Source organism: Chaetura pelagica, unplaced genomic scaffold, assembly GCF_000747805.2.
Source record: "Chaetura pelagica isolate M959 unplaced genomic scaffold, ChaPel_1.0 scaffold138, whole genome shotgun sequence".
Taxonomy (NCBI): Eukaryota; Metazoa; Chordata; class Aves; order Apodiformes; family Apodidae; genus Chaetura; species Chaetura pelagica.
Genome location: NW_009954215.1, coordinates 1,917,034 through 1,929,475, shown reverse-complemented (window position 1 = coordinate 1,929,475; position 12,442 = coordinate 1,917,034). Strand labels below are relative to the sequence as shown.

The following is a 12,442-nucleotide window of genomic DNA, read 5'->3' as shown; positions in this document are numbered from 1 at the left end:
GCCTCTGTCTCCTTGAGATGTTTTTCTCAGGCACACACTCTTCCTTACTCCCTGCTGTAGCTCCTCCCCAGCTCCCCTCTCTGCTCTGCTGCATGGAAGCTTCCCTGGTGAGCTCCACTCTTTTCCTGCCCTGTAGCAAACCACAAGAAGTCCTCTATTCACTCCTTTCCTCAGCTGTGTGCCCCATGGGACAGAACAGAACACTTAGGAAAGCTCCAGTACTATCAGCAAAGCTACTGCATTTACATCCCAACCTCCAGTGGCAGAGCAGGAAAGAAGCTGCCTCCTGCCTCTCAAACACGGTGCCAAGCAGCCACCCACCCCCCCACCTTTCCCCGTTGCTCTCAGCTGCACAGCAGATACATGTCTCTGCTTTATCCAAGAGTGACTACACAATACTGGTTTATCCATGGGCAATTGCATGACACAGATGCATCATTCGTCCAATTTGAGCATCAAATAGATGATGTTCAGAGTATCTAACAGCTGATGCAATTTCCAGACTTCTGTTTTTCTCTCTCATGTGGTAGACATTCACCCTTCATAAATGATCAGCTCCCACTGTTTCATGTCTGAAACATGGAAAGGGGATAATTTAAAATTACTTCTCCTTCACCAGCAGTACTGGTAATAGTTTTTTTCTGCTTTGCTTTTTGACCTTTTCTTAATCTAATTCTTCTCCAAATGAAATGGTATTAGAATGATTGGAAATAGCCCTTTGCAAGAAAAGTATGTTTCTGTCCTTTCTGGAACACAGCCTGGGAACTGTTCTGCTAATTTCTCTATTATTGCACTGGTATTGCAGTACACACCCTACAAGAGCTTTATGTATTTAAATTCAGTTAACTTTGTGATGAGCAAAAGATGAGGCTGCAGGAAGCAGTTCAGCTGGTAGCCTTGGTGCAGCCCTGACAGTCTCATTGCACAGACATCACTTATGACTTACTTTTCTCTCTGATCTTCAGTACAACATAAACAAAATCAGGTACTAAGTCCAGGTGTCCCCATTTGTTTTAGTGCTTGAAGCTTTTGATTTAGGTAATTTCAGACACCATAACAAAGAAATGGGAGTCCAAACACAGACATTTTAAGGTATCTAAGCTGACACCCAAAAGTATCTGCATGGAAATGTGAGATTTGACACAGGACCTATAGCACTTTGGATCTACCACAAGGATGATGTGACTAATGTGTTTAGCCTGGAACATTTCCACATATGTTCTCCTTTAAAGCAGAATATTTTTCTTCCTCAACAGGTGTCTACTGAATAAAAATGGCTCAAAAACCTCTCAGCGATGATGAGAAATTCCTCTTTGTGGACAAAAACTTCACTAACAACCCACTCGCCCAGGCCGACTGGTCAGCGAAGAGACTGGTTTGGATTCCATCAGAGAAACATGGATTTGAAGCAGCAAGTATCAAGGAAGAGAAAGGGGATGAGGTGACAGTTGAACTGACAGAAAATGGAAAGAAAGTAACACTGAGCAAGGATGACATCCAGAAGATGAACCCTCCGAAGTTCTCCAAAGTGGAGGACATGGCAGAGCTGACTTGCCTCAATGAAGCTTCAGTGCTGCACAATCTAAGGGAAAGATACTTCTCAGGTTTAATTTATGTAAGTAGAACCAAACACACACAGAGCATTTCCTATTGCATGCTACCATGTCCCATCACAAACGAGGTGGATCCCACCTACTGTCAGCTTCATACAGTCCATGCATGTAAGCACTGTCATGCAAGTAGTCACCTCCCAGCAGTGGCATTCCAAGCCAAAAATGTATTTAGTTCACTTTATTTCCCATGACGCTCCTGCTTCTTTAATAATAGCTACTTTACTTAATTAGAACACATGAAGGTTTACCCCCCTAAGCCTGCTAATTCTGAAGGGATATTGTTGGTTTGGAAAGTGCTCTCCAATAGCTAAGCAACAGCTCAGTCCTGGTGCTTTGAAATTAATCAATCAATCAGTCAATCAATCCATCCATCTGTAGGGACTTTTGAATGTCTTTAATGTAAACCTGAATAAGCCTCCAGTAAGTTGCAAAAAGAACATACAGAAAAGCCAAACCAGGCAGTCTTCCCTCAGGCAAAACTCCCACTGAAAGGCAGCTGACAAGTTCTGGTTTGGCAGGTGTTTGAATAAAACCTTACGTTTGAATAAAGGAATAAACGCAGTGGAATTCAAGTGAGAGCCCTCATACGCTCCAGTGTGTTACGGAACCAAAGTCATGTGTCCACTAAAGCTCTTTTTTTCCCTTTGTTGGTGAACTTAGAGATCAGACAACCTTGGACAAATTATAATCTTTGCTATGTTCATGTGAATTTTGAACAAGATTATTTTGTCTTCCAGTCCACACAAGTGTATTAAGTGTATTTTGACATTAATAACTACGTAATCTATCTGCATGAACAGTAAACAAACTCCACAGTAAGAAAGCCCAGGAAGCTTGCATGGAACCTAGCTGTTCTCTTTGGTTTTACATGGAGGATTCCTACTCTATGCTGCAGGAATCTACAGTTTCAATATATAGAAATTCTACTTGCATGACAGACCACAGATGAGTGAAAGAAAGCACATAGCTCAAGTAATATGGTTTTAGAAGCAGGAGTAGAGCTCTCATTATTAATATGAAGAATGCTAAACTGGAAAGCAGGAAATGAAGCAGAAAATGCAGTAGATATAGTACAACAAAGGAACTATAAAATTGTTACGCGTAACTTGAAAGAGCTAAGCTCAAGATCTTGCCTTCAGGAATGCACCAAAATGCACATCATCAAGATTCCTGACAGAAGCCAGACTTGCCATCTTTTCAGTACTTGAGTTTACTAAATTTTAAGTTTACAGGTGAACCTGTGGACCTACATGCTATTTTATCAGAACATGCAGCAGTAATTACCAAAATGGAATTTGTCTGAAAATGTTCTGCATTGTTGCAATACCTAACTAGAATTACTAGCAGAACAGTGGGATAAAATGTGTGGGGTTTACTTCACTGTTGTTCTCAGCAACAGTCTGCATTGATGTTCCAGGATTTCCAATGTTTACTTGGTGGATTTTTTTTAGAACATTCACTTTCTACAGGAAGAGGAAATTAATTTTAAAAAGTGGATAATACAATAGAAATCAAAGAATTTTTCATGGAGACATAAAGTGTATTAATTTTTCTTTCTCAAGAGACTAGATTTTTAAGATGGTGATAAATTAACAGTTATAAAAACATTATTTTTACTTGTATTACAGCAAGTTATTAGTATTTTCAGTAACCAAAAACTGCTTAGAACTGTCCAGCCTTACATAGCACTGCCCTACTAGATACTGTCATACCTTAAAAAAATAAAATAAACAGGGGATACCTAAACAGAATTTGAAATTTTGTTCTCATCCAGTTGGAAAGCTAACTGTGAGCAACCCTCTCCTGGCTTTGCCATGCAATGCCTCCATTGCCTTCTTTGGAGTCCCACACATTAAAAGAAAATGTGACCTTAACATTTTCTTCTTTAAAGCCTTGCTGACACAAATGGGGATTCCCAATTCTGCTAAAGAAAAAATTCAACCTGGCTAGACAAAAACGACAATAAAAAAATGTTCCTTAAATTTATATTATTAAATAAGAAGATTGGGTGCAGAAATTCACAGTGTGAATACATTTGAAGAACACCTCAGCCTTTTTCTTCATCACAGATAATTAAGGAAGAAGAGCAAGATATGCATTGCCACTAACTTATGTTTCACATTGCCTAGAACAAGCAGAATCTGCTTTGTTCTCACAAAAAAATTAAACAAAAAATGATTATATAAACATCAATAAAATAGTAACACAAGTTCAGCAGATTTGAGAGTAGAGTTTCTTGTGTCTGTACTCACAGGCACTACTAATTCTATCTTCGTCTAGCAGTACAAAGTGCTTTCTTAAATACAGAGCACTATATACCCATCCTGAAACCAGAGGGGAGATTCTTCAGCCCAAACTTAGACATTTACAACACAGATGTGTGTATTTGTGCCAGTCTCTTGTAAATATCCATCAGCAGTGCCTGTCCAAGGGACACACAAGCTCAGCACTCCTATGGACAATATCCCTAAGATACCTCAAGCCATGTTCTGTCTCAGACCTTCCAGGGAGAGATACAGCCCTGGGTCCCCTCTTTGGGCAGATCATGTCCTAAGTAGAATGATTTAAAGTAAGGAAACTTTAATCCGCCACTTTTGATCACATGCTTTGCCAACTGGCTTCAAAACATCACATACATTAATCAGTTTTCTCCAGAGCCTTGCAAAGCATATACCTAGAACTACAATTAGTGAAACCAAGAGGTCTTGGTCAACTTCCCCAAGGTGAGAGAAGGTATCAGTCACAGTCCAGTTAGAAATGGGGATTCCTGAACTTCATTGGTTCAGGCTTTTGCCTGCCATAAAAACCTGCTTCTTGTGCCTCAAAGTTAGTTCTTCAAAGGTATGTTACTGGATACCTGGGTGTGCAAACAGCCCTGCATCTGGCAAGTCAGGCAAATGACTAGAAACCTCAGGAACCTCAGGGAAGGGAGGCTTAAATAATTTCCTGAATTGGAAATTTACTCTCATTTTATTTGCTTGGTTGGGAATGATTAGTTGAGTGCATACAGTAAATCTGTTTCTACTGAAAATAAAGTTGATGCTATCTTTTCCTTTAGAGCCCTGGCAGTCATTCTAGGATAAAACCTGCCACTTCTCATTTTGACACAATTACCACAGTTTCATTCTGAACTCCAGCATCAGTGAAAATCCAGCACAGTAATTATTTACCTTCCACATCAAGGGTTTTAGTTTGGGGATCTTGAGAACTGGCAAAGATCTTGAGCTTGATTTTCTTGTTACCTAACCTGAGACCATGGAAACACAGCCACAACCTGTAGCAGTAGGAGGTCCCCATCACCACCCAGAGCACCCCAGATGTTCTCCTGCCCAGCTTGGAGCACCCAACCTGCTCCTCCCAGCTGAGGCTGATGGTTGCTCTCACCGTGTTTGCTGGATACCATATAAAGCACTCAGGCTGTGCTGAGTCCGGGTTGTGCCATTTCCTATTATGGTCAGGAAAGGGAAATCCCTGTGCCCAGAGCCAAGCCTCCCAGATGCCATTTTATAGTCCTGCACTGCACTGCTTCCTATGGGGGAACCAAGGCAGCTTGAGCCACCCTTGGACACAGCAGCAGCTGCCCACCACAAAGCCCTCATTTCCACAGCACAACAATACAATGAAATAAAATCCAAACCTATTTATGCCTATGTTAGAAAGAACATAATTTCCTTATTTCAGATTTTTTTAAAACTGGCATGATTTTGAAACTAACAGCCATAGGCCAGTTTAAATATCACAGTATCCCTGCAATTACAATCTCATAGATTTGTAATTTTTTATTTGGGGGGGTTATTTTTTTTTTAATGGGAAACTTTTGCCAACTGCTTACTTTTAGTAACTGTTTGTGACATATAGCTCACCATCTCTTATCATATGTTATTATTTCTGCTCCCAGTTCAATAACTGAAACTTTCCAAAATGAAGAAGAATAAAACCTAATCAAACCTGGATGAACAGCTATTAGCTGGTAGCCAGTGTTCTTACCTGTTTATATTTTCATACAAACACCTTTATTAAGCTGTAAACAGAAACCACATTTTTCCTTAAATTTCTCACAGAAATAGTCATGTAGTGAAGACATGACTATTCTGTTAGGACACCTATTTGGAACTTGAGTAGTTTTTTTCCAGGACTTTCATAAATCATTATTGTTACATGGTGCTCATACAATTATTTTTTTAAAGTCCTTCTTCTAACATCAATTCAAGCTTCTTACCTAGGATTTCAGTTACCAAATAAGACACTTACCTGTGCAGAGCACACACTCTGGTATGAAAATACACATATAAAAAAATATTGAATATTGCAGCTGTTACATCATCACAGATAAGGGTCATTCACTATTTATTGAAAATAACTGAGGTCAGGAAGCTCTAACATCAGATAAAAGCATGGTGATTCTACAGATTGCTAAAATAACATACTTTTCTACAGTTTGCTTATTAGAATTAGTTACTTGTGCACTTGGAAACCACCCATACATGTACATTCAGAAATTGCTGCTTCATTTGTTACAGGAGGCAGAACACAAAAGTGTTATTTGCTAAAATCCTGTTAGTTCAATGCTGCATTTCCCAGACTAGACATGGCACATGATACTAACTCTGGTTTTTATTTTCATTCCCTTGCAGACTTATTCAGGACTCTTCTGTGTGGTGATAAATCCATACAAACAGCTGCCCATCTATTCAGAGAAGATTATTGACATGTACAAGGGAAAGAAGAGGCACGAGATGCCACCTCACATCTATGCTATCGCGGACACAGCCTACAGGAGCATGCTGCAAGGTAGGAGAGTTTAATGCTGCAGCTCATAGAAATCACTGCACAGTAACATGAGAGAAAACACCTTTTAACTCCCCATGTGCTCCTGCAGGAAGCACAGCCAGAACAGATCTGTTACAGAGGGCAACACAGGCGTTCTAGAAGTTTCAGAGGAATTCTTTGGCAGGAGCTGCAGTTCACAAACACTGTGACTCAAAAAGGAAAAACAATCCTTTTACCCATCTGTGTTGAGGCATGTGGGAAGGTTTCAAAGTCAAGCAAATAGTTTTGGCAAATACGGGCATGGAAAATGCTCCCTCTCCACCAGTGGAGACTATTCCCAAGTTAGCTGCTAGCACTGCTGGATCTGTCAGTGTTGCTCCTCTCTCTCTCTCCCATAACAAAACAAATTCAAATAATGTTTTGGGGCTACCTTCATTACAGACTAACACTTTGGAGCCCTCATTTGAGGTGCACTCTGTTTTCTAACAATGGCAACAAGCAGCAACTGGAAAGCAGTCAGGCCCCAAATGGTGCAAACAAAACCTTCAAAACTTACAGGGCTCTTCTGCAGTCACTACTGACAGACTAAGGGGTTTTTGCTTTAGGGAAAAATCATAAATTTAGTGATGAAAAAGCTCTTATGTATGAATCCTTAAACTTTTTATAATGTAAGTACCCAGCCTTGGAAAGTTTGAGTCTATAGGTATTTAAAGGACAGATCCTAGCTGAAGTCTTCAGTTTTTCTTATATATTTAGGAACAAAGGTACGAGGCTGCAACACCTACAGACTACAGGGGCATGACCTGTTGCTGTCTTGCAGCAACCTCAGGCTCTCCAGAAAACCAAGACTCTGCAAAATGCCTTGAAAATTAAATTAGTTCATATGGGGCTTGATTCTGCAGAAATTCTGGCGGGCAATCTGTGGCTCAGCAAGGGTTGCAGGCTCAGCCCTGATGCTTAGGGCTTCCTGGTTTGGAGCTTAACGATTTAAGGGTTTAGGGCTTAAGGGGTTTAGACCTGACTGGGGAAAACAATAAACAGCATCTAGAAATTTCAGTTTAGCACCTAGATTAGTATTGGTATTGATTCCTCTGTAACAATTACATACATACACAGTGATTGTTACTGAGAAATTAAGCCATTCAAAACCACTTTGCCTTTTATCTGACTACACAGAGGAAATCACACAGCATTTACCCAGGTGTACAGCACATAGTAATCTCAAGGACTGCAGTACACCTGTATTGTGCTACTTGAGATATGAAGCTGATGAGTTTACTACAAGTTTCAGGTAGTCAGTTTGGCATATCATAGTTAACAGTTATTTTCTAAACCAAGACCTGGACTAGACAAAACCCTTCCCCAATGAAAAAAAGATCATCTGACATGTGAGAGGCTTTCAGGCAGTCTAAATTGTCTGACCCCAGGCAGACTACCACTGACTACAAATACCAATCAAATCCCTGTCGTTTTGGTACAAGCACTGCATAGACAAGCACACACACACACAAGCACAGGAATGGTTAAAGATATCAAAGGCATCAAAACAGCTGTTTCCCTCCCCAAAAAGTCCTGAGTACTCATATGCACTGTCATACTACAAAATAATCCAAATAACAAAATCCTTAGAACTTCTGAAGGTTAAACCCCTGAAGAAGATTATTTACTTATTTAATTTAATCCCCTAACTATAACTTAGGTTCCTAACTTGAGAATCTTATATTTCCAGTCATACAAGTATGAAAATATAGTTAATTAAACTCTAAATCCAGATCACCATGTATCTACTTTACAGTATCAATTTTTGTTCTTTCTATGGCTTATATGACAATTGTTTTCCTGAGCTATTTCAGTTCCTTTATTTGCATGCATTCCAGAAGGCAGAGCTACAGTATACCAGAGTAGGACGATCAACAAAGCCACATTAAAAGACAGCCTGAAAAAATAGCTTCCTCCTTCAGCAGAGTTATTAATGAAAACAGGCATATAAAACACATTTAGGACTGAGGGAACAGGTGCTTTTAGAATAACATGATTCAGTAAATAACATTTCTGATGCAACCACAGTTACAAGAAACTTACTTGGAATAATGTCATCCCACTAGGCTGCAGTCATGTAGCTGTCTTCCAGATCATCTCTTGAACTCTTGTGCTCTGCGTCCAGCACTGTCCAGGGCTCTGAACAGACCCTGAGGTCAGAGCAGTCTTCGTTCCTCAAGTTCTTTATTTAAGCAGCAAGCCTTGCAGGGAAGCTCTGCAAGAACCTTCTAGCTCTTGCAGGTGATAAGCAACATTCTCCTCATTCAGCTGTGCAGAATACTGCTACTTGTCCCTAGAAATGCGATGAGAAAAAACAAATAGGAAAGGGCTACAGGGAAAAAAACCCCACCAAAACCATGCTGAAATGGGAGAATTGTTTTGGCCTGAGAGTACGTGAATTTTCTGCTTAAGATGAAACTAGTGTCAGCATAGATCAGCCTGATCCCAGCAGCATAAGGCCCTCTTTCACTTTTCCTCTCTCTGCCTGTCTCCCATCCTTCTTAACACATTCTCCCAAGCAGCAGTGAAGCCACTGGAGCTGGCTTACCATTTGCTGTGGTCATGAATTGCATCTATAACAACCTGGGTTCAGCTGTGGCTCCCAGGCTGGGTGCTGGGAGGACGAGGCAGCAAGAGTGCATGCTTCTTTCTGTTCATTTTTGTGGTGCTCATAATAATTTCCTGGCCACATCAACTCCTGGGGAAGCCTTATGCCTTGTCATTCATGTGCTTCCTTTGCAAGGAATTCTTGACAGGAGAGAGGTGGGGGAGAGCAAGTAGAAAAAGGATGATCAGTTGAACCTTCAAGGGAGTGCTTCTCCACCACCTCCCACCCTAACCAGGCACAGCTGGCACTGCAGCTGTGGAGCAGTCCCACAAGAGCTTGCATCACAAGCCCAGGACACCCGCACTTTACTTTTGTTTATTTACTTACACATGCCATTTTGGAGTCTCTGCCTCTCTGGGGAGGGCCCCAGCTGGTTTTAAAGCTGCTTTTTTGTCTGTAAAAATGTACTCGTGTTCTGTGCACAGAACTAAACTGAACCTCAAAATAACTCCAGTTCTTCAGCCAAGTTGCACTCACACTGGCGTGGTGAAAGTGGGTGTCAGCGCGATTGTGTGTGGTGCATGCAGCACCTATAGACACAGAGCTTCATCACTTTTCATGAGTGTTATTTGCAAATGGAATATAAACAGAAATCCTTACTCATAAACAAGGAGCAGGGCACTGAAAGTTTTCCTTGTGAAATGTCAGTATTGCTCCTCATCTGGGAAACTTGCATAGTTTCTTCTTGCCAAACTAAAATATCTCTTAGATTCATGAGACTGGAGAATTATATTCTGGTACTTCGAGACCAGGGCCACTTGGCCAAGAGCAATCAGCTTGTTGGAGTGTCTCAGGAAATCTTTATCTTTCTGAGTCAAGCCTCAGTGTACATCGCTGGTCCCATTTGCAGGCTCATCACAGGGAATCACAGCCCTTCACATTCTCACCCCTCCTCTCTTGGCACAAACATCCAGCAGAAAACATGAGCTCTGCACACTGTGCTGCTCCTCTGCTTCAGAAACTGACTTGGCTAATGTATTCGTTAGGAATTATATTTAAGTCCTATCAAAGTTGTTCTGATAACAACACTTAGCTATGCTTAACAGAAATCAGATAATTGGACTTTATCCCAAATATGCAGAAAAGCTAACATGTCACAGGACATGGGAATTAACAGAGATTTTGGCTGGGAAGAGATAAATTTTCCACTTGCTTCAAGTAGTTCTGAGCACCCAAAACCCTTTTACAAATCACAGTCATGCTGTCTCATGTTCAAACCGGAGGGCTTGTTGAATCTACTGATTACCAGTATGGTTAGTGCCCGGGCACAGTCACCAAGGCTCATTTCCAGCCAGAACAGGAATAAACTTATTCCACTTTAGTTTTCTTTAATATAAAAGACTAAGAGAAGATCATATTCCATGAGAGTGTTTTGTGTGTGTATCTGTCTCCAGGAGCTACCACAATGAACTGGCCCTTGTCTTTACAGACAAGCTAGTGGACACCTACTACACTTAGTGACTGCAATAATTAAAAAAAAAACAACAACAAACCTCTATCCTACTGTACTTACCTTCCTCTCCTGTGTTTTGAGTGAAGTAGCTCCCAGTGGTACAGCTGCCACTTGAAGGGCTCCACCTCCTACTCCACCTCTTGCATTGCCAACACCAGGTTTCATGCAGTCATGATACAAAACTCCAGGTGAAACCCACCCTTGGCTTTGCTGAATTAGTTTTAAGGTGGGTCATCCCTGCCTGGTGCACAGTGTGGATGCATGAATGGTGGTGGCAGCAGCAAGAAGAGGGCAGTGCAGGCCAGAGAAGAGGAGCTGGAGGTGGGTGGATGACTTCTTGAAGCACTGTCAGCTGCCAGTGATGGAGCTGAGACATGGGTCCAGTAAGGATGAGTAGTTCTGCTGCATTCTGCCACCTTCCCTGCTCACAGCAAGTAGAGAAACAATACAAATGTAAAAAGTCAGGTTATGTCACAGTAGTAATAGAGTTTTCCTGTGGATTATTAGGATTTATTAAGAGCTCAGGCAGTAGATCATAAGGGAGAAAACCTATTACAGCTTTCTGCTGATGCAAGAGGGTTATCTATTTTCTGCAAAGCCATTTTTATTCAAGCTTGAGTTAAAGATGGAAAAACAAACAACCTGGTAGTTACTGGGAGGTACAGGAGGGAAACACAGTTCCCAAGATTTTAGAAAAGGAGGCTGCTGTGAAAAGCCATCTGTTTACTGTGTCCTCAGCAGGACTGTACAGAAATATCCCCTTTAGGCAGCATAGTTATTAACAAATGTAAAGAAGCAGTAAGCAAATGTTGGAACATGGTTTCAGTCTGTTTTTTTCCTTTTATGGTAAAGCTGCCAACTTGCTGCTTCATTGTGATAAACCATCTGATTTTGTTTGTGATTAAGCAGAACTAGCTGGTCTATCAAGAACAGAAGGACATATGATTCTTACAAACAATCTGGAGGTGTCTGGTGAAAAAGCTAAGCAGATTAGAGAGAAAAAAAAAAAAAAGTCAAGTGCATGTTTAGGAAAGCTGATGCATTTCAGAATGTACATGTAGATCTCTATGCTACTAAAAATTGATGAGAGAATTTAAAAATGTCCAAAATATCTCATACAGACATACAGGGGATGGATATGATAATTTTCAGGTAGTGTCAAATTTTTTGAAAAGGCATTAACCAAAAAGATATTGGAAGGTAGATGATGTGTTTTGATATTTTTTTAAGCCCCAGGAATTATGTTTAAGGAGTTTATGCATGCGAGCAATTCTCTTCTTATAGCTCTAACCACATAAACTTGCAGACTCCCAAAATAGGGCACAGTCCTTTGCTTTGTATATAGCATAAAATATTCCAGAACAGAAATAGAAGCAATCAAACAGGAGAGCCCTTGAAAGTAAGTGAGACTAGTATCTGCACCTCAAGCCAAAACACCATAAGATTAGATTTCCTGATCTGTTTCATCCTTACCTTTGTAATTTGTTAAAACTGCTGAAGGAAATTGAGTAACACCTGGATTTCTCTATGGATGTGCACAGGACAGTTTGTCAGCATGAGGTTTCTTAGGGCAGACTGCACAGTTCAGCAATGCAGGGTTGAAAGATTCAAGACTTCATCTGGGTGCCAAACAAAGGCAACTTATCAGGGGGTAAGTACAGTGATGGAGGGAGAAGCTTGCAAGAATGCCATGAGGTTGTTCACCTACAGAGAACAAGCAAATCACACAGGTCTAATCCTGAAAGCTTTTCAGACTACAAGAGAAAGGTGACAGGAAATTTTCCCTCCAAGAACCCTCTCAAGTGAGTTGCTATCAGTCAGAGTCACAAAGTGCTGCTTCAGCAGAAGTCTTCTTTGGAGAGCCAGCAACAACTTTGTATTCGCTGCCTCCAGTTTGAGTCCTTCCAGAACCAAAGACTCACCATTCCCTCCATTTCCCTCTTACTTCCATTTCAGCAG

The 12,442-nt window shown here is 40.8% G+C and overlaps 1 protein-coding gene across 3 annotated transcripts in view; it reads left to right on the top strand.

The window, feature by feature from the left end:
• Positions 1–1,273: 1,273 nt before the first annotated feature.
• MYH11 (myosin, heavy chain 11, smooth muscle) overlaps positions 1,274–12,442 on the top strand; it is a 53,453-nt gene continuing 42,284 nt past the window's right edge. For all 3 annotated transcript variants that reach the window (XM_010003222.1, XM_010003221.1, XM_010003220.1), the window contains exons 1-2: positions 1,274–1,615; positions 6,248–6,404. In XM_010003222.1, coding sequence (XP_010001524.1) covers positions 1,274–1,615; positions 6,248–6,404 — 499 coding nt within the window. The remainder of the gene's footprint in view (positions 1,616–6,247; positions 6,405–12,442) is intronic.